The sequence below is a fragment of the Tursiops truncatus genome, chromosome 3, assembly GCF_011762595.2.
Source record: "Tursiops truncatus isolate mTurTru1 chromosome 3, mTurTru1.mat.Y, whole genome shotgun sequence".
NCBI lineage: Eukaryota > Metazoa > Chordata > Mammalia > Artiodactyla > Delphinidae > Tursiops > Tursiops truncatus.
Genome location: NC_047036.1, coordinates 41,026,530 through 41,049,310, shown reverse-complemented (window position 1 = coordinate 41,049,310; position 22,781 = coordinate 41,026,530). Strand labels below are relative to the sequence as shown.

Here is a 22,781-nt window from a genome sequence, read left to right as displayed (position 1 = left end):
TCTAAGGATTTCAAAATCCTGAAAGCAGTACAGTGAAAAGGGGAACAGCTGGTGCAGCTCTCTCTAGACTAACCTCTCTTTGAGCAAGCTGCCGAAGAATCTTAATGGCGCCCAGCACTTTATCTCCGGACCCCGTCCTGGAGCCGTGGCATGGGCAAAGTTCTCTCTGACTTTGTTGAGGGTTACCAAGTGAAGCCTGTTCCATGAGCTTCTGCAGTGAAGACAGCTAAGCTAGAGGGTCCCTTTGCAAACATCCATACAAGATGCATATACTCAGTGATGTGCTGGTAAGGATTTAACAGCCAATTCTCTAGAAAGAGAAAGTCCTGGTTTGTTGCTCTTGCCTATTTCCACGGTGTAAATACTCCAAACCATGGCCAATTGCACGATCTGTATGATTTGACATCCTTGTGTCTGGAATTGGAAAGAGAAGGCACACAGTCAGTATTTCAATACAAAGGTTTTCCCACAGCGTGACATATAAATACAATAGGTGCATCTGCTGTAGTGACTACAGTAAGGAGCTAGGGTGTAACTGAGCAAGGACGGCTACAGTCATGGACAATATCATGCAGAATTGCACAGTCCGGGCTTCCCTGGTGGCGCAGTGGTTGAGAGTCCGCCTGCCGATGCAGGGGCCGCGGGTTCGTGCCCCGGTCCGGGAAGATCCCACATGCCGCGGAGTAGCTGGGCCTGTGAGCCATGGCCGCTGAGCCTGTGCGTCTGGAACCTGTGCTCCGCAACGGGAGAGGCCACAGCAGTGAGAGGCCCGCGTACCGCAAAAAAAAAAAAATTGCACAGTCCATTCAGGCTCAGTTAACATCCTCTTAATTGGAGCCCTGGGGTAAATTTATCATCCAGACGGTACTTTTTTTTTTTTTTTTTAATTGAACTACAGTTGATTTACAATGTTGTGTTAGTTTCAGGTGTACAGCAAAGTGATTCAGTTATATCTATATATTCTTTTTCAAATTATTTTCCATTATAGGTTATTACAAGATATCAAATATAGTTCTCTGTGCTATACAGTAGGTCCTTGTTGTCTATGTATTTTCTTTATAATAGTATGTATCTATTAATCCCAAACTTTTAATTTATCCCTCCCCCCCCCCGACCATACTTTTATCAAAGAGTTAAGAACCAATATGAATCTGTCCCCAAAGAACATTATTCATACAGTTCTTTAAAGAGTACAAACCATGCAGTGGACACATTGCTATGACAAGGAAACCATATCGAATCCACTGGGTTCAAGATAGTTAACTGAGTTGTGTTCTCTTGCATCATCCTCCAGCTTTCCCTTCTACCCATCAAATCCACAACTGCAATTTTTCCTGGCTTTCAGAATTTTGTTGACGATCCTCACCCTGTAGTTTCTGCCATCTGTCTTATCTGTTGACCTGTCACTGTCAATTGGAAGGAGCCGAAGTTGTCAACCTAGACTCCGTGAGTCCTGATTCCTTCTCAAAAGATGAAGAAAGAAGGTGCCTTTATTCCTGAAGTTGTTTTTTTTTAACAATCTTCTACCAAGATACTTCTTATTCAAATTGACTTACATGATTTCAGAATTATTCTAAATAATAATATCCCTCTTCATGTGAATCAATTGCTTTTCCTACTTTCAGTTGAAGTATAGTCAGAGTGCTCTGAGTGAAAAAGCCTTTTGTAAACTGTACAGTACTGAACAGTCTTTCATGGCCACTAAGAAACCAGGAGCAGGGTGGGGACTTGTAATCTTAAAACACAAATGATGGGCTTCCCTCGTGGCACAGTGGTTGAGAGTCCATCTGCCGATGCAGGGGACACGGGTTCGTGCCCCGGTCCGGGAAGATCCTACATGCCACGGAGCAGCTGGGCCTGTGAGCCATGGCCGCTGAGCCTGCGCGTCCGGAGCCTGTGCTCCGCAACGGGAGAGGCCACAACAGTGACAGACCCGCGTACTGCCAAAAAAAAAAAAAAAACACAAATGATGAGGACCGTCCCCTCATCCGGCTGTTGTTTCTGTTTTGTTTTGGTTTTACAGTATTCTCTCAAATCAGTGGAACCCCATGCACTGGCAAGGGGAGCGCTGGCACAGGTAGCTCATTAGAGCATGTTCACGAGGCTCATTCAAGAGGTAGTGGTTGAATGAATGAAGCTGTAGGAAGCCAGCTTTCAGGATGCAGATTTCCGAAACTGCTTATACTAATCCTCACTCCACCACAGCCACCCGCAAGCTTAAGAGAGGTCCGTTATAATCGGCTAGTTTTTTGCAGAGGGAATATACGTGTTGTGTGTAGATGGGGATCTGGGGAAGATGGGGGAGGAGAGAAATATCCAGCTTCTATCTCTCGTGGTGAATGTATGCAAAAATAAGCTAATAGCCCCAGACAGGCTCAAGAGATACCTGCATCCACAGGGACAGGATCTGGACATATGGTATTCTGGACGTGTGAGGGGAGAGGGTGCTTTTAGTTATAGCAGTGACCGGTTGGTGCTAATGGCATTGCATTCATTAGAACTAGAGGTGACATGTTCTAGGGTGCACAGCACAGTCCCGTGCATCCTAGAAAATTGTCACAAACGCCCTTTTTAATGTCTTGCCACACATTCATGTGGGTCAAAGCACTGTTTATAAATATCTGAGCTTACAAAGCAACTCTATGTAACATGAAAACACTAAGTAACCCCTTGTGGAGCATTCTATCACCCGCCTCCCCAAAAGTGTTTAAAGGAAAACGAGGCCAACTCTGACCACACACTACTTACATGGTTTAATAACAAAAACAGAAAAAAACAAGCAGCTTATCGTCATAAATAAAATAAGATTTGCAGGTTTTTAAAAAGGAAAGACCTATCATTTCAGTTCAGAAACTATTTACGTGACTTCTAGAAATGTAGTCACAACAGGTTTGCAGAAATTAAAAATAAAATTTTTGAATGTTAAGTAAGGGCAAGATAGGCAAAACAGGGAGTATCATTACAACCCCATTAGGGGTCCTGTAAGTAGGAAAGAATTGTTTTGTTACTTCTCTACTCAAGGAAACATAAGGGACATCTCCTACCCAATGAGTGGGTCTCCTATGCTATGTAATGTCTCACAGGTTCAACAGCTGCTACAAACATTATCAGCAATGAGGTGGTGCCGGTTTGTCTCTGTTATATTAGGACTTTACAGTAAATGCAATGTGTGGATAACAATGCAGTAATTCAAATCACCCAGACGTTTTGTGAGTGAAGAAAGGGCTCTGATGACATAGCTAAAATAGGTTGGCAACTTATAGTGGCTTTGTTTTCCTATTTCTAGGGCGGATCCATGGCCACTAACAAATGCCCACTCTCTGTGGCCATCCCGAAAATAGCTCGATGACCACACGTTGCCAGGCAGCTGTATTCTGAGGTCATTCCCCCAAGTGCCACCACCAGAGGCCAATGTGAAACAACCACCAGCTCCTAATTCCAGCAGTTTCCAGTTAGCCATGACATTTAAGTAGCTGATAAAGCAGTCAAAAGAGTTGGGTTCATTTCTCTTGAATCATTTTTAAAATGTTTATCTTGATAAGAAAATAACCTTTAAAAAATTATGTCGATCATAAAAAATAGATCCTTGCATCATAGGCAGTTTTTTTTAAACCTTAAAAATAATAAGGTTATTATGTAAGCACATGTAAGCATATGATTTATGTTAGTCAAACTTAAACATCTTTCTTTAAAATTATACATTGGCATACAGAAAGACAGAGAAAGCAATCATGGACAAGTCAAGTGTGACAGTGGGTCATTTTTATTGTAGTAATTGAGGGGAGACGGTAAAATGTGAACTTCAGGTTAATACAAGAAAACAAAATAAAAAATGTTATCCTAAAGAGAAAAGTTCAAGGCAGAACATTAAGTCTTCATCTTCTCCTCTCTTGTATTGTACTCTTTGGCTTCAGAAACATAAAACTCTGGGTAATGAAAATCTATGTTCTTGCGGCAAACGTAGTCACTTACTGTACTTGAGTATCATTGGAATGCCAAACTTGTTTTTAAAATGATATTATAAAGGTAGAGTGGTGGGGAATCATTTGGATACCAGTAGGGTGAATATGGCAGAATTAGGTACCCACTTAGGTTACAGATGTGAACATCTCAGGTTACCCAGCCGTATTTGCCAGCTTAACACCAATAGGCTCCTTCATCTGGTGACCACCCTGTAATTGAAGCTTCCATTTCCTTCTCATGTTTAATATTCATCAGGAACAACTTCTGAAACATAACTACCTTTGGACATCTTTATTATCTTCCAAGTGTGCCTACGTCATAGACTATATTTTCAGTTGCCTAGTAACCAACCTGATGAGTGGCTAAAATCCTTACTGTGCTTTTGTGACTAATCCATATTGCAAAATATCACAAGTTATGATATTTTGTGATTATTTACATCTAACGTTGTTTTTAAATTAGCTGTCAATCTGCTACTAGTATGAATTCTGTGAATTTTTAAGTAAACCATTCGGAGGAAGTAGTGTTAGTAATATGCACTTACTGTGTTAGTCTTTATTTTAATAGTATTGGATTTCTTGCCACTAGTCCTCTTCCCAGGTATTAGCAATACTTAAAATGCTGTCCTTTTAAATTCGAGGTTATAAAATGTGACAAGGGTACAAATTCCTTCGTGTACCAGATTTGCATGTGACATGCTGTCCACTCTTGATGGGAGGCATCGTTGATCAAATACCAGACTGTTTGGTAAGCACAGGCTTCCCCAGTTTTGCACTTAGTGGCGTGATCTGAAACCTGTCTTTGTGGCAGAATCAAGGAGACTAGCATCTCGGATTTTAAACTCTTTAGAGCAGCCACCTCCTCCTTCTAGCTGTAGATTTAAACATGATCCCCACCTGTTGCTCCTACCAGCTCTTCTCTCTCCCTGCTGGCCCACAGCTCCCTCGGTCCACTGACTGGCAGCCCCTCTCTTGGCGCGGCAAGGTTGGTCCTTGGTGCTGGTCGTTGCACAAGCAATTTCATATATATATATTTTTTTGACTCATCAATTCTTCATTAATTTTTTTTTAATTTTGAATTTTATTTTATTTTATTTTTTATACAGCAGGTCCTTATTAGTTATCAATTTTATACACATCAGTGTATACATGTCAAACCCAATCGCATAATTCATCACACCACCACCCCCTCCCCACCCGCGGCTTTCCCCACTTGGTGTCCATACATTTGTTCTCTACATCTGTGTCTCAATTTCTGCCCTGCAAACCGGTTCATCTGTACCATTTTTCTAGGTTCCACATGTATGCGTTAATATACGATATTTGTTTTTCGCTTTCTGACTTACTTCACTCTGTATGACAGTCTATAGATCCATCCACATCTCTACAAATGACCCAGTTTTGTTCCTTTTTATAGCTGAGTAATATTCCATTGTATATATGTAACACATCTTCTTTATCCATTTGTCTGTTGATGGGCATCTAGGTTGCTTCCATGACCTAGCTATTGTAAATAGTGCTGCAGTGAACATTAGGGTGCATATGTCTTATTAAATTATGGTTTTCTCTGGGTATATGCCCAGTAGTGGGATTGCTGGATCATATGGAAATTCCATTTTTCGTTTTCTAAGGAACCTCCATACTGTTCTCCATAGTGGCTGTATCAATTTACATTCCCATCAACAATGCAAGAGGGTTCCCTTTTCTCCACACCTTCTCCAGCATTTGTTGTTTGTAGATTTTCTGATGATGCCTATTCTAACTGGTGTCAGGTGATACCTCATTGTAGTTTTGATTTGCATTTCTCTAATAATTAGTGATGTTGAGCAGCTTTTCGTGTGCTTCTTCGCCATTGGTATGTCTTCTTTGGAGAAATGTCTACGTAGGTCTTCTACCCATTTTTGGACTGGGTTGTTTGTTTTTTTAATATTGAGCTGCATGAGCTGTTTATATATTTTGGAGATTAATCCTTTGTCCGTTGATTCGTTTGCAAATATTTTCTCCCATTCTGCGGGTTGTCTTTTTGTCTTGTTTATGGTTTCCTTTGCTGTACAAAAGCTTTGAAGATTCACTAGGTCCCATTTGTTTATTTTTGTTTTTATTTCCATTACTATAGGAGGTGGATCAAAAAAGATCTTGCTGTGATTTATGTCAAAGAGTGTTCTTCCTGTGTTTTCCTCTAAGAGTTTTAGAGTGTCCGGTCTTACATTTAGGTATCTAATCCATTATGAGTTTATTTTTGTGTATGGTGTTAGGGAGTGTTCTAATTTCACTCTTTTACATGTAGCTGTACAATTTGCCCAGCACCACATATTGAAGAGACTGTCTTTTCTCCTTTGTGTATCTTTTCCTCCTTTGTCATAAATTAGTTGACCATACATGCATGGGTTTATCTCTGGGCTTTCTATCTTGTTCCATTGATCTATGTTTCTGTTTTTGTGCCAGTACCATATTGTCTTGATTACTGTAGCTTTGTCGTATAATCTGAAGTTAGGGAGTCTGATTCCTCCAGCTCCGTATCTTTCCCTCAAGACTGCTTTGGCTATTCAGGGTCTTTTGTGTCTCCATACAAATTTTAAAATTTTTTGTTCTAGTTCCATAAAACATGCCATTGGTAACTTGATAAGGATTACACTGAAGCTGTAGATTACTTTGGGTATTATAGTCATTTTCACAATATTGATTCTCCCAATCCAAGAACATGGTATATCTCTCCATCTGTTGGTATCATCTTTAATTTCTTTCATCAGTGTCTTATAGTTTTCTACATACAGGTCTTTTGTCTCCCCAGGTAGGTTTATTCCTAGGTATTTTATTCTTTTTGTTGGAGTGGTAAATGAGAGTGTTTCCTTAATCTCTCTTTCAGATTTTTCATCGTTAGTGTATAGGAATGCAAGAGATTTCTGTGTATTAATTTTGTATCCTGCAACATTACCAAATTCATTGATTAGCTCTAGTAGTTTTCTGGTGGCATCTTTAGGATTCTCTATGTATAGTATCATGTCATCTGCAAACAGTGACAGTTTTACTTCTTCTTTTCCAATTTGTATTCCTTTTATTTCTTTTTCTTCTCTGATTGCCATGGCTAGGACTTGCAAAACTGTGTTGAATAATAGTGGTGAGAGTGGACATCCTTGTCTTGTTCCTGATCTTAGAGGAAATGCTTTCAGTTTTTCACCATTGAGAATGGTGTTTGCTGTGGGTTTGTCATATATGGCCTTTATCATGTTGAGGTAGGTCCCCTCTATGCCCATTTTCTGGAGAGTTTTTATCATAAATGGGTGTTGAATTTTGTCAAAAACTTTTTCTGCATCTATTGAGATGATCATATGGTTATTATTCTTCAGTTTGTTAATATGGTTTATCACATTGATTGATTTACGTATATTGAAGAATCCTTGCATCCCTGGGATAAATCCCACTTGATCATGGTGGATGATCCTTTTAATGTGTTGTTGGATTCTGTTTGCTAGTATTTTGTTCAGGATTTTTGCATCTATATTCATCAGTGATTTTGGTAATTTTCTTTTTGTAGTATCTGTGTCTTGTTTTGATATCAGGGTGATGTTGGCCTCATAGAATGAGTTTGGGCGTGTTCCTTCCTCTGCAATTTTTTGGAAGTATGAGAAGGGTGGGTGTTAGCTCTTCTCTAAATGTTTGATAGAATTCACGTGTCTAGCCATCTGGTCCTGGGCTTTTGTTTGTTGGAAGATTTTTAATCACAGTTTCAAATTCATTACTTGTTATAAGTCTGTTCATATTTTCTATTTCTTCCTGGTTCAGTCTTGAAAGGTTATACCTCTCTAAGAATTTGTCCATTTCTTCCACGTTGTCCATTTTATTGGCATAGAGTTGCTTGTAGTAGTCTCTTAGGATGCTTTGTATTTCTGCAGTGTCTGTTGTAACTTCTCCTTTTTGATTTCTAATTTTATTGATTTCAGTCCTCTCCCTTTTATCTTGCTGAGTCTGGCTAATGGTTTCTCAATTTTGTTTATCTTCTCAAAGAACCAGCTTTTAGTTTTATTGATCTTTGCTATTGTTTTCTTTGTTTCTATTTCATTTATTTCTGCTCTGATCTTTATGATTTCTTTCCTTCTACAAACTTTGGGTTCTGTTTGTTGTTCTTTCTGTAGTTCCTTTAAGTGTAAGATTAGATTGTTTATTTGAGATTTTTCTTGTTTCTTGAGGTAGGCTTGTATAGCTATAAACTTCCCTCTTAGAACTGCTTTTGCTGCATCTCATAGGTTTTGGATCATCATGTTTTCATTGTCATTTGTCTCTAGGTATTTTTTGATTTCCTCTTTGATTTCTTCAGTGATCTCTCAGTTATTTAGTAACGTATTGTTTAGCCTCCATGTGTTTGTGTTTTTTACATTTTTTTCCCTGTAATTCATTTCAAATCTCATAGCGTTGTGGTCAGAAAAGATGCTTGATATGATTTCAGTTTTCTTAAATTTACTGAGGCTTGATTTGTGACCCAAGATGTGATCTATCCTGGAGAATGTTCCATGCTCACTTGAGAAGAAAGTGTAATCTGCTGTTTTTGGATGGAATGTCCTATAAATATCAATTAAATCTATCTGGTCTATTGTGTCATTTAAAGCTTCTGTTTCCTTATTTATTTTCATTTTGGATGATCTGTCCATTGGTGTAAGTGAGGTGTTAAAGTCCCCCACTATTATTGTGTTAGTGTCAATTACCCCTTTTATAGCTGTTAGCAGTTGCCTTATGTATTGAGGTGCTCCTATGTTGGGTGCATATATATTTACAATTGTTATATCTTCTTCTTGGATTGATCCCTTGATCATTATATAGTGTCCTTCCTTGTCTCTTGTAACATTCTTTATTTTAAAGTCTATTTTATCTGATATGAGTATTGCTACTCCAGCTTTCTTTTGATTTCCATTTTCATGGAATATCTTTTTCCATCCCCTCACTTTCTGTGTGTATGTGTCCCTAGGTCTGAAGTGGGTCTCTTGTAGACAGAATATATATGGGTCTTGTTTCTGTATCCATTCAGCAAGCCTGTGTCTTTTGGTTGGAGCATTTAATCCATTCACATTTAAGGTAATTATCGATATGTATGTTCCTATGACCATTTTCTTAATTGTTTTGGTTTTGTTTTTGTAGGTCCTTTTCTTCTCTTGTGTTTCCCACTTAGAGAAGTTCCTTTAGCATTTGTTGTAGACCTGGTTTGGTGGTGCTGAATTCTCTTCACTTTTGCTTGTCTGTAAAGCTTTTGATTTCTCCATCAAATCTGAATGAGATCGTTGCTGGATAGCATAATCTTTTTCGTAGGTTCTTCCCTTTCATCACTTTAAGTATATCATGCCACTCCCTTCTGGCTTGTAAAGCTTCTGCTGAGAAATCAGCTTTTAACCTTATGGGAGTTCCCTTGTATGTTATTTGTCATTTTTCCCTTGCTGCTTTCAATAATTTCTTTGTCTTAAATTTTGCAAGTTTGATTACAATTTGTCTCGGCATGTTTCTCTTTGGGTTTATCCTGTATGGTACCCTCTGCGCTTCCTGGACTTGGGTGGCTATTTCCTTTCCCATGTTAGGGAAGTTTTCAACTATAATCTCCTCAAATATTTTCTTGTGTCCTTTCTCTCTCTTTTCTCCTTCTGGGACCCCTGTAATGAGAATGTTGTTGCATTTAATGTTGTCCCAGAGGTCTCTTAGGCTGTCTTCATTTCTTTTCATTCTTTTTCTTTATTCTGTTCCACAGCAGTGAATTCCACCACTCTGTCTTCCAGGTCACTTATCTGTTCTTCTGCCTCAGTTATTCTGCTATTGATTCCTTCTAGTTTAGTTTTCATTTCAGTTATTGCATTGTTCATCTCTGTTTGTTTGTTCTTTAATTCTTCTAGGTCTTTGTTAAACATTTCTTGCGTTTTCTCGACCTTTGCCTCCATTCTTTTTCTGAGGTCCTGGATCATCTTCACTATCATTATTCTGAATTCTTTTTCTGGAAGGTTGCCTATCTCCAGTTCATTTAGTTGTTTTTCTGGGGTTTTATCTTGTTCCTTCATCTGGTCCATAGCCCTCTGCCTTTTCATCTTGTCTATCTTTCTGTGAATGTGGTTTTTGTTCCACAGCCTGCAGGGTTGTAGTTCTTCTTGCTTCTGCTCCCTGCCCTCTGGTGGATGAGGCTATCTAAGAGGCTTGTGCAAGTTTCCTGATGGGAGGGAGTGGTGGTGGGTAGAGCTGACTCTGGTGGGCGGAGCTCAGTAAAACTTTAATCCGCTTGACTGCTGATGGGTTTGTCTGCGTTCCCTCCCTGTTGGTTGTTTGACCTGAGGCAACCCAACACTGGAGCCTACCTGGGCTCTTTGGTGGGGCTTATGGCGGACTCTGGGAGGGCTCACGCCAAGGAGTACTTCCAAGAACTTCTGCTCCCAGTGTCCTTGTCCCCATGGTGAGCCACAGCCACTGCCCACCTCTGCAGGAGACCCTCCAACACTAGCAGGTAGGTCTGATTCAGTCTCCCCTGGTGTCACTGCTCCTTCCCCTGTGTCCCGATGCACACACTATTTGTGTGTGTGCCCTCCAAGAGTGGAGTCTCTGTTTCCCTCAGTCCTGTCAAAGTCCTGCAATCAAATCCCGCTAGCCTTCAAAGTCTGATTCTCTAGGAATTCCTCCTCCTGTTTCCGGACCCCCAGGTTGGGGACCTGACCTGCGGCTCAGAACTTTCACTCCAGTGGGTGGACTTCTGTGGTCTAAGTGTTCTCCAGTCTGCGAGTCACCCACCCAGCAGTTATGGGATTTGACTTTACTGTGATTGCACCCCTCCTACCATCTCATTGTGGCTTCTCCTTTGTCTTTGGATGTGGGGTGTCTTTTTTGGTGAGTTCCAGTGTCTTCCTGTCAATGATTGTCCAGTAGCTAGTTGTGATTCTGCTGTTCTCACAAGAGGGAGTGAGAGCACGTCCTTGTACTCCACCGTCTTGGTTCCTAATCTCATATTCTTTTTGAAGTAAGTCATTTTCAGAGCCCTGAAGAAAAGAAACTAAGAGAATGGAGTCTACATTTTCCATAAGAGGGAATCCTCTTAACCACATGATTTGTAAAATACCTTGGCCAAAAATTGTCTTGAAATTGTGGACCCATTTTCTGGTCTGTAGGTGAGCTTTCCATTACTCTTCAGAATCAGAATTAATGAGAGTCCTTCCATTCTCAAGGGCTTCTTTTGTTTTTCAGGAGTGGTATTTATTATGAATTTGCAGACATCTTTAGGAGTACTTCTGGGACACACTTGAACTGTAAAATGTTAGCATATTTGTGGTTCCTAAATTACCATAAAAACTTAGTGTTATTTATATCTTCTTACTCACATAAAAAATGTACACACATATTAATACCACTTTGAATGGTGTGTCTCTGCTGTTAACAGTAGTCTGGTGCTTGTGATGAGAAAAGCAAAATGAAACCACATTTGGAAGTGGCATCAGATTGGGACACCTTTTTTTTCTGGGTCAGGTATTGACTAAGGTAAGGCCTGGGGATTCTCCATGGCACATGAGATTTAACACAGTTCATTGACCAAGAATGTCTTTGAACAATACCTCTTCTGATGTTGCCACTCACTGTATTTGATGTTATGTAAACCCTGCTGGGCTATAAATACAATGTCCTTTTCTTGTGTGATGTAGTGTGTGTCTGTGTGTGTGTATGTGTGTGTGTGTGTGTTTGTAACTTCGTGAACTTTGTACTTTATCATACCCTTTGAGAGAAAATCAATACTTCTGAAAGCCATAATAATTTGATATTTATTCACAGTCAGGAGTTGGTAATCCTGGATGTTATTAGTCAGTATCCTAGCCTCGTACACAGTAAGGGTGACTTGTGACCTGTTATTAATGAAACAGATTTTTCAGATAGCAACTGCTCCACCTTACATACCAGTTATAAGGTCTTGATTTTCCCCTCCCTGAAAATTCAGGACTGGGAGAAAAAAAAAAGCTAGGAGACTTTATGTATGTACGTGTATTTATATAAGTTTATATATGCAGATACATACACTCGGTTTCTATCCTCTTTCTTAGAAAACCACCTTCCCAGGTCTCAGAAATACATGCCAGAGACATGTATTTAAATGAGAGAAAGGATTATTTAAATTATTTTTGTTGTTGTTGTGTGTGTATTTGATGGTCAAAATAATTGTCTTGTGTAATCAGTAGTGTACATGTTATTGGCCGTCACCAATTTAATAAGTTAACAAGGTAATGTAGTGAAAGCTACTCTGCTAGAGTTATTTTGGTTGAATTGCAACTTTTTGGTGTCTGCAGTGTGTTTTTGCTCCGTGCCATAGTACATATAATTCTTTCTTAGACTTCGTCAGACCTCCCATGCCGTTAAGTGAATGGATGGAATGGTAGCTTGCAAGGGGGTCATTCACCCCTAAAAAAGACACTCCTGGGTCACAACATATAACCCACATTATAACCACAGCTGTGGATGGGATTCTAGCAAGTCCCGGCCATCATGGTTCCTATAACTTCTTAAAATCCCCCTACTTCATTACTCACAAAATTTCGGTATGAGAAAGATTCCGAGATGATTAATAACATATTTCTCTCCCCCCCTCCCCAATTAAGGTCAAAAAATATTTTGAACTTGAACCACTTGCACGTGGAAAACGCTGGATTCTGCAGCCCTGCTCGCTGGATGACATGGACGCACTGAAAGACAGCTTCTCTCAGCTGATAAATTTGTTAGAAGAAAAAGACCATGAAGCTGTAAGAATGTGAAATTTGGTGAAGAAAATGGGTTCCCACAAGGCCTTGAACCTATCATGTTAGTTTCTCCGTTTAATTTTATTTTGGTATCAAGACTTTAATGGCTTCAGTATCTGTTTTCTTCCAGTTATCTCAGACTCTCATCTCTCTATTAAAGTGAATATTCTGTAAATCAGGTGAACTATCATCGGCATTACCGTCAAGTATACACTACTGAGAGAGAATTTATTCTCTGTTTACCACTAATTATCTTCACCGCATGTCTCTTCCTTCTGTTGTTCTAAGCGTCTCTTCTCTAGTGTGTGCTAAAATGGATGGAATTCGTGGCTCCCAGAAATCAAATCCCTTATGGAAGACTCAGGGAGACCGAGAACCTCGGCTCATTTACCCTGGGTTTGGGGTGGAGTACTGTGTGACTAGGGCTCCCCCATAATATGGGTATCATTTTCAAGATCTCTAGGGGGTTTTATCTTATCTTATTTTTAAGTTTTCTGTATACTGGCCTTACAGCGTATAGGAGAAAAATGAGCACCAAAAACTTCAATTAATCACCTTACCAGAAACGAGTATCCTGCCATAGTAAAATTGACTTGGAAGAACTTAGACAAGTTGCCTACTCTTTTTTTTTTAATTACATCTGAACTCTCCCTCAATCCCCTCTTTTAAGAGCAAAGACGTTGTTTCTGTTTTCAAGAAGAGTTAGAGGAGATTTAGGCACAATGCATGCATCGCTGATTACTATTCCATCAAGTCCTCAAATATTTTTTTAATGGAAAAATTACCCAATGTAAAGTCGAGCTGCAGTGTAACATGTTTCTAAAAATCTTTTTCTAAAAATCTTACGTCTGATTGAAATAGAGAAAATAATTTTTAAAATAAGAGATAAAAAATTTTTTAAACAGCCAAATGAAGTATAGTTTATACTGGCTAGGGCTTAAGCTGGCGTGGATTTGACAAAGATAATAAAGGCAGAATCATCTGTGTATTCATTCAGTAAGTGCTAATGTAGTTTAATGGAGTCTGTTAATGTCCCATCCAGTAATTTAAGGTCTATCAGTATTTCTCTTATAAACCTCTATTTTCAGGGGTTTCAGTATGCCCTTAAAAATGTGCTGGGGCTGCAGCAAATAAATAATTTTAAGGCCTAGGTTCAGTCTTTGGAACTAATTTTTTTTCATTTAGTTTAAATGATAAAATTATACAGATAAATGTACAGGTTTACTAAGTTTTGGCACCTTGGACCTTTTCTAAATCGGGAATAATCTATGGATATTGAGGTTAATGGATGAAATACTCTTTGGCACATTTTGCAGATTTTGGGCCACTTAAAATACCAAGTGACCAAATGATAGAAGACTGCTCCCTTCACCTGAGCAATAAAAACATGTTTGCAATTTTTAGGTAGCATCGACTGATTCCCAACTACCACACTCACACTGTATTACAGGGTGATGTAATACCTTGTAATTCTCCAGAAGGTATATGTCATTCAAATTTTGCTTTTGTGGTTTGATCTTGTAGGTGGATTTTAATGAAATCATTACCTTTGAAACATCGAACACTTCTTTTAAGCTTTTTTTTTAATGGAGTGGATCAAAAAAGATTCACATTCAAATTTTATCTACGGCATCCTTGAATATTATCAACCTTATATAATCCGTGAGCAGCACAAAACTTTTATTCCGATGACCACTTACAAAAGTCCTGCTTTTATTTCGTCCTGTTGTGCTCATCTTCTATGAAACATAAATGATTATTAGGCATTGCTTTCTCTGCAAGTTCATTAAATGTAGAATGTTATCTTTTTAAGATACCGTGGCTGAGTGCTCGTAAGACATCTGTTAAATGACTTCCCGTTGTCTGCGTGTGTGTTCGTGTGTGCTCCAGGGATGGGCTTCTTCTCAGACCCACGACTGTCTGCAGTGTCTCAGCCGTCAGAATGAAAACATTATCAATCAGTACCCAACAACAGCTGTTTTTGACAAGTTTCTGTCTGACGCCTAATGCTTTACAACTGTCAATAAGGCTCCTTCTTTGTCTAGCAGTTCAGAGCTCGCAGTCTTGCTGCTTCCGTGCGGCATCCTGTCCTTGTAACCCTAGAATTTGCCGTGTTTGGGAAATCCACGTAGGGGGAGGGGAGAGGGCTTGGACGGACATGGGTGGGTGGGTGGTGGGTGAACGTGTCTGTCGTATTCCTACTTGTAAAATGCCACAGGTGTCTTAGTTTGCATATTCAAATATTATATAGGAAAAACAGTCTGTTATGTATTTCTTCACTTAGCTTCTCGTTATATTTATGGAAGTTATCAGTTTTTGTACCTTCTTAGCTCAAGCAGTTGCCTTTTTGTAATGGCAATTAATTTATATGACAGAACTTTGTATCTCCTGTAGTTTACAGTATCAGTTGCTAATTAACTGCCATATTGCCCTGTCTTTCTATTAAAAAATTCTGTATCTGTACTTAGAGGTTAACAGATTCATGTGGACAATGGCCAGGCAAGAAGAACTCATATTGTCCGTGATTTATATATGATTTCCACTATCTTCAAATGAAAATAAACGCTGAGTAGAATTGATGTTTTCAGACTGACTCCTTCCAGCTTTAGCATTTGGGAGTCCCAGATTTCTGTTTACATTTGTGTTGCCTGTTTAAGTCTTCAAAATAAGTTCTGCTGCTCTTGGGTCAAAACAAATGATTAATTCACATTTCCTTTGAAGCCATTGTGAAAACCTTAAGAGACAAAAAAAAAAGAAGAAAAGCGCAAGTGTCTTTTCCAGTTGGTTTGTCTTCAGCAGCAATTTACTTTCACTGGAGCTATTCCTTCAGAATGGGTAAGCAGAGTCGAGATGTTAATGTCAAGTGTCATCCTTCAATCAAAGCATCATTTTATAATATCTGCTGTAAAAGCAACTTTCTAAGAGTGGCTGTTTGGTGCAATGAACTATGTCCTTCAATGGGGATTGTTGCCCTCAGGAAATAAGTAAATATTTTTAAGTGACTCAGGAGGAAATGCTGTGTACAATATTTATAGGTCCATCTTTAAGGATGAGAGTATTCCGTAAAAGAGAAAGAAAAATTAAAAGATAGATGGACGAAGAAGAGAAAGAAGGGGAGGGGAAAAAATACATAATAGAAGGATGAAAAATACAAATCCCAGCTCTTGTTTGGTCCAAATGCAACATTAACCCGACACATTATTTAACTACACGGAAAGCTTGCAACCTGCATTCCTAGTTTTGTTTCCAAGGTAGGTAATTAGCAGTTATCACATTCCTAAGCATCTCAGACCTATCCAAGCAAATGTGGACAGAACTGTAAGATTTTGAAGCAAATGGGGTTTTCTTAATAATGTCCAGATGGAATATTCAGACTCGAGTGGAAACCTAATATTCATGCCTGGCTTTATCGTCTTTATAATTTTAGAGTGCATTTTCATTAACCTCTTCACCTAATGGTGCAAACAGAAAGGAAAAGATACGTGGAGGGGGCGGGAAGTGGGAGTTGCCCTTGGGGATCCCTCATTTTCAATGCATTTGGAAGGAAGGATAAAACTTTAGGAGAATGTAGATTCCCTGCCATCTCTTTCCCTTAGCCTGGGTCCTGGAGATCTGAAGTTCATGCTGTGAAATGCATTATCACATCATGTTGGGAATTCCTGGATCCCAAGGGTTCACAACTTTTGGTCACCACTGAGTCAGCATGATTAAATGATTTGCATCTCAGGGTTAAAATGTTTTCCAGCTCAGATGCACGGAGTGACTGATGAGCCCGTTTTGGCACCCTGCCCCACCCGCCTTGTACTGATTTAGGAACATGAAAAGGATCCCTGTAAAGACCCAGCAGCCTCAGATGGGATATCAGTTTCCCCTCCCCTTTCCCATATTCTCTGAATGAAAAACTTTCCTTCCACCTTCTGTTTCATCGGAGCTGGAACTTCTGACTTCCCATCGTAGGGATTCATCCATGTGTGACCTCTTCATAAAGTGGCTTTCTGTGAAAACCAATGCAAAGAGTTTAAAAGGCACCAAGAAAAATCCCTCCAGCATACATCCTTCTTTCCTAACAAAACAGAGTGAAAGAGCGCATGATTCTTCTATCAGATTTTCTCTACGTTCCCATCTTGCATTCCATCTCTGCTCCACGAGGCTGGCTCTGATCACTGGGTCCTGGTTTAGAAAGGCCACCAAAGATGTTCTTAGGCTTAGCTCCCCCCCACTTTTTTATCCTCTGTTCAAGCCCTCAGATTGCAGGGAGTTTCCATGGGACGTTCTATTGAATAATCACTTTTTACAAGGAAATGGTTCAGGCTTTGTGGTTTAGAGCAACTTCACTTACCATATATACTTTGTGAGGTCACTGGTGCCCATTCTGGAGAATAAGGAAGGGGACTCCTCGATTTCATGCCTTGCTGGGATCAGCCTGGTTTATAACCCAGTCTGACTCCTGACCCCCTACTGCTCCAGTAGACATTTCCACAACTATGACCGACTTAGACACAGCCATCAAACTGCACTTTAAAAAAATGATCCTCTGGGGGAAAAAAAATGATCTGCAAACTACCAAAGAATGATGAATTCCTCTTTTTTTCTTCTTTTTTTTGCTCAAAAATCTCTCCCTCTTATTCTGAAGCTCTCAAAATATTCTATAGAGATCGTTCATCCTGGTTCTTTTTAGCAGCAACATTCCAACCGTGGAGGTGAGTTGACAATATTGTCCCCGGAGAGGAAAGCCCGGCTCCAAGCACAGGGACAAGGTACACATTGACAAATGAAAATAAGACTTGAATAAGCATCGGGTTCCCAGGTCTCCCTCAGTCCCCTGTTTCCTCATGGGATATAGGGAAGTGGGGGAAGTGGTGGTTTCAAAAAGGCCTAAGATCACTTACATCACAGGCAACCCTTCCAGAAGGTGTGAAATCCAGCCTAGAATGCTGCAACCTTTGCTGACAAGTGATTCATTGAGACAAAGGCTGGTGCTCCAGCATCAAAAAGACGTCAGACCAAACACCAAATGCGTATAAATGATTGCTTTGCAAGCAGTGGAATGACTAGAAGACCTGGCCTGATGATGCCTCCACGTCTGGACAAGCTTACAAGCTTACGGAAGACACAGGTGGGAGACGAGGGCAGGGGGGTGGGGGAGGGGGAGGGGGAGGGAGCGCTGTTTCTGGAGAGAGAAATGAAACGACGATCCTCACCTGAGAGGCTCATGTGGAGATGAATGATTTCTGGCTGGTTTATGTATAATATATGGAAAGGTCAATCAGAAAAATGTGTGTCAAGGACACCTGAAGGCCAGACTAGTATGGTGTGATATTAAATCATTAGACATATAAATAGAGTAAATTAAAAGTGAGGAGATTTGGTTGGAGCGGAAACTGCTCACCAAAAGGCAGAGACAGGAATGCAAACGGCAAGTCTGGCTGTCTTTCTCTGTCATCTGGAGCAAGTCAGGCTTGGCTCTAGACCTTCTCCAGTTGTTTTACAACTTTCTAGACATGGGGTGTTTCAACCCAACACTTTTATTAAGCTGCTTCAACAGGATTTTTCAGATGACAGCTTGTCAAGACTCAACTTACCATGGTCTTTTTTACAGGTTTATCTCACAATTGGAAATTTGGGTTTTGATAATTTTAGGCTTTTAATTTATTTGTGCATTTGGTATGTGTTTGTTGAACACCTACTGTGTCCTAGGCATTGTGTTAGATGCTTGGGATACGGTACTGCACAGAGCAGTCTTGGTTCCTATCTTTGTAGGATTTTCACTCCTGTAGCCTTTGGTTGAGTCGGGTTATTTCTATGGCTCTAGAGAATGTTATTCTATTTGGGGAACATTTTTATAGTAAAATTGCAATTTGAATCTCCAGATTTTTCAATATTTTTTCTTGGTCCTAATTTCTGGTTTTCAGCCCTCCTAATTTAAAATTGCCTTTTAAAGCTGTGTAGTTTCTTTTGAGACCATTAATAAAACCAGAAGTCTAACACACACGTACACCGAAAAGGCTTTACCTCTCTTTAGTGTCTTTCTAAATAGAACTCTGTAAAGCTAGCACCTTTTCTTCTGCTATTTAACCACTACAACAGCGAAGCATGTGTCTAGCACACAGATTGCTTCCAAAGTGCAAAACCAAACTCTTTCAATCACCTACTGTTCTTTTCATCTTTTCTGTATTCAAAGGGCTTTATCTTTTTCTCTAGAGCAGCTTCGTCTCATGCTTCTGTCTGGTGGTCTAATAAATGATCTCTATTTGAAATGATGAATCTCCAAGAACAAAATTCTTCTTCAGTGGCAGTCTCTTGTGTTTTATTCCACCTAACGGTAAAAGCCTCTGTCGTAAAAGAAAATTTCACAATTCACACACCCAGACAGGAGTCACCTGTAAGCTGTACAACCCAGTGAATGTTTTAACCAGTTAGAAGCAGTAAATTTCAACTGGGTTTCAGGCTGCTTTGTTTGCTTCTCATTGAAGATTGGAAACTTGGAGAGACCTCTTTAAACGCATTATTTATTCCAAGATGATACTCGTGCAAGGTTGTTCCTTTAGGAGGAGTTAACACATTTTGGATTTAAAGCACTTTTACAAAGTCTATACCAACACCATTCTCATTTCCCTGGACACCTGAAGTCCATACCATTCTTCCCTCACCAGCCCCAAGCCCCATGACAGATGTGCCTCTCAGAGAATCGCAACATCCCCTATAGTCTACCAGCCTGGGTAACCAGGTAGAATCACAAAAAGAAGCAGAAACAGAATCCTTTCTATTTCTGTTCAGTTTGTTAATTTCAAGTCATCCCAAATTTTTAGGTAAAACAGCAAAATTCAGTGATTAGTTAAAATGTATGGTTTATACTTTGAGGTTCTGCCCCTAGTGAAATAATGGATCTGGGCAGTGCTCTTCAGTGTCTGCTAACATCACAAAGAGGGGAACAACCAGGCATTATGTGCTGCCTGAGGGAGTATACGATGCCACCTATGAAGTATTCTGACCCCCACATTGAACCTGAGTCTGATCAAGTCTCTGGATCTAACTAACAATTTGCAGAAAATACAGGAACAGAGGTGTGATTTAATCACCTGTGGTGATTTAATGCAATAATTAGAATCCAGACTATTGGAAACTCAACTGGACAGATGAGTTGGTTTCTTAAGTAAATGGCAGGAAGGAAAAAAGGAATAGAGGGAGGAAACCTGTGGAGTGAGTCTTAAGAGCTCTATCAAACAATTGCGGAGTATAGACCCTGTTTGGTTTCTGGCTCAAACTACCAAAATGTAAAAAGATAAAATCAGAGACATTGAAGAAATTTAAACACTTACTAAATATATCATAAATTAAGGAAGCATTGATTACTAGGATATTTTAGGTGCGATAATGGAATTGTGGTTGTGTATTTTTTAAAGGAGCCCTTATCTATCAGTGACATATGTTGAGATATTCATGGATGAATTCTTATGCTTGAAATTTATTTCAAAATAATCAGTTGGGTGCAGAGAAGAACAGAAGTAGGCGAGGGTATAGATGAAACAAGATTGGTGACGATTGGTGAAGCCAAATGATGGCGACCTGGAGGTTCAGGATAACTTGCTGTCTGCCTCTGAATGTATAACTGACATTTCCTCAAGAAAAAGTGTTTGAAAGAGAGAAAGAAGGAAAAGAGAAAGTGAAGAGGGTGGGGCAAAAAGCCACAGAATAAAAGATATTTGCAACGCAGAGCCAAGTCTGTTGCCAGAATAGATTCAGAACTACTCGAATCAAGAAGGATTAAAAAAAAACAATCAACTTAATGGAAAAGTTAGCAAGAGCATAGTGAGATGTTACCATGAGTTAGCACTATCCACTCATCAGAATAGCTACCATTAAAGATAATACCAGGAAAAAGAAAATAAGAAAGAAAAAAAATGTGTGTCAGTCTGGCATGTTAATCACCACTGAAAATTTGTGTCCTGATTCAAAGAAGGAAGTTTGTAGCCTAGTGACTAATCCCCTAGTTTTCGGAGTGAACCAGAACCAGCTAAGAGTTCCGTTCCACTCCTTGTTAGTCACATGACTCTGGAGAAATCATTTAACTGTGTTGTAGTTTCTCCTCTACAGTTGAGGTAATATACCTACTTCAGAGGGCTATCATGAGGATTAGATAACATCATGTGTGGAAAGTGCTTCTCGTGGTGCCTGGCACATAGGAAACATTCGATAAATAGTGGCAACTACGATTTCAGGAAGTATATTTGGAGCAATCTTCCCTTTGCATTTCTTAGGTAGAAAGCTCTGTAAGAGCTGAGGGAAGAGGAAGTTCCATAAAAGCCCATCCTCACCTGGTCACGGAGTCTTTCTAGACTAGGTCAATGCACCTCCAGTGACCTCCATGGCCTCAGTCTTTCGTCATTCAACTGCCCATTCATTCATTTATTCATTCAACAACACTGACTGAGTGTATATTATGCGCAAGGCATTGGGCTGTATGTACTGGAGAGAGGTAAAAACCAATTAAAAATATAATCTGATGTAGTGCTCAGAACTAAATATTTGCTAGTTAAATATTTATTCCTTCAGAAGTCACTGGGATTTTTTTTGTACTTTCTGTGTCATCGTTAGCTTATAATCACAGAAAGGCATTGCTTCTGTCCAGTGTTGTCTTTACAGCTCTAAATACAGGAAAATTTCATGAATATTGCTGACTGGTGGACAATTTCAAGTTAGAGACAAGAGTTTTAAGTTTAATACATTATTTTCATAGGGCTGGGATTGTAGAAAGGTGAGCTTTATCATCAATGATTTAAAAAGTGATTCACTTTCATTGGGGGACATATAATGATTATATAAAGGAGAAAATAGAACATAACTGTAACCCTAGAAAGAATCATAATAATGTTGTGATATGTAACCTTTTAATCTCTTTTCTGTAATTCTACAAAATTGGGTCAGACTATGCATGTTGTTTTAGAACATGCTTTTTATTTACTAATATATAAGAAGCATTTTTCCATGTTGTTGGATTTTTTCCTAAAACATGATTTTTAATGGCTGCCTAGCACTTAAAAATACTGTTATTTATCTCGTTCCCTGTTAGATATTTGGATTTCTGTTTTAAATGTCTTTGTAGTAGAAAATTTGTGTACATTTCTTGATGACTTCCACAGCGAGCGAAATGACAGGGTTTAAAGTGGAATTACAGGGTCAAAAGGCAAAAACACTTTTAAGGTTTTAAAACGTGTTCTCAAATTGCACTTCCAAACTGTATCAATCCACAACTCTAACCAGTGACTACAGGTCGGTTCCTATTTCTCTGTTACCTTGTGAATTGGGCTTTTGAATTATATTAATCTATCCTGATTGAATAGGTAGAAAATGACATCTTGTTTTAATTTGCTATCGTGATAACTTGTATTTTAGCAAGACTTTAAATAAACAAAACAACTTTGGTCATCACTTTCTGGGGAAGTAGAAGAAGTGACCACTGTTTAATTCTGTTTGATCAGTTGTTTAACTCAAACACTTCCCTTGAACTTATTACATGATGTTGACCACGGGGAAGATATGCAATGTATATTATACATATTTTTGTGGGATGAAAAGATTTATAAATAAACACCATGTACTTATGATGAGTCCATTGTATAGAAATGTGAAAGGAGGGGCGGGAAGACATAGCAGAGGCACAAAAGAGACAAGGATTATATGTGTTACTATGGTACCCAGAAGGAAAGAATGAAAACACAAATGGAAAGGTAGGTTAAGGTCAGACTGTGGAGGGATTTGAATGCCAAGGCAAAGAACTTGGATGAAATCTAGTGGTCAGTGGGGAGCCGATGAATGTTTTTAAGAGGAGCGTAATCAAAACAACTATTTAGGAAGAGTAACCTGGGGAGAGTGTGAGTCGGGAGAGGGAAGTTCTAAGATGGTTACAGGTAACATTGTAGAAGAATAAATATGCTAAGATGAAAGATGTAGCAGGAAAACATTGGTCAATGGGAGCAACAAGTAAATTACTGAAGCCAAACTGAGGGCCTGAGGTAATGAAGAGAGAACTATAAAACCAGCCTTCTTACCTTTATTACCTGCCTGTCACCCCAGAACCCCACTG

At 39.3% G+C, this 22,781-nt stretch overlaps 1 protein-coding gene across 4 annotated transcripts in view; it reads left to right on the top strand.

The window, feature by feature from the left end:
- The window catches only part of ARL15 (ARF like GTPase 15), a 409,746-nt gene extending 394,474 nt beyond the window's left edge, over positions 1 to 15,272 (top strand). For 2 of the 4 annotated variants that reach the window (XM_073802107.1, XM_073802111.1), the window contains one exon: positions 12,560 to 15,272. In XM_073802107.1, the coding sequence (XP_073658208.1) occupies positions 12,560 to 12,712 (153 nt within the window). In that variant the 3' untranslated portion in view covers positions 12,713 to 15,272. The remainder of the gene's footprint in view (positions 1 to 12,559) is intronic. The other 2 variants (XM_073802108.1, XR_012330672.1) reach the window with 2 other exon arrangements.
- Positions 15,273 to 22,781: the final 7,509 nt, after the last annotated feature.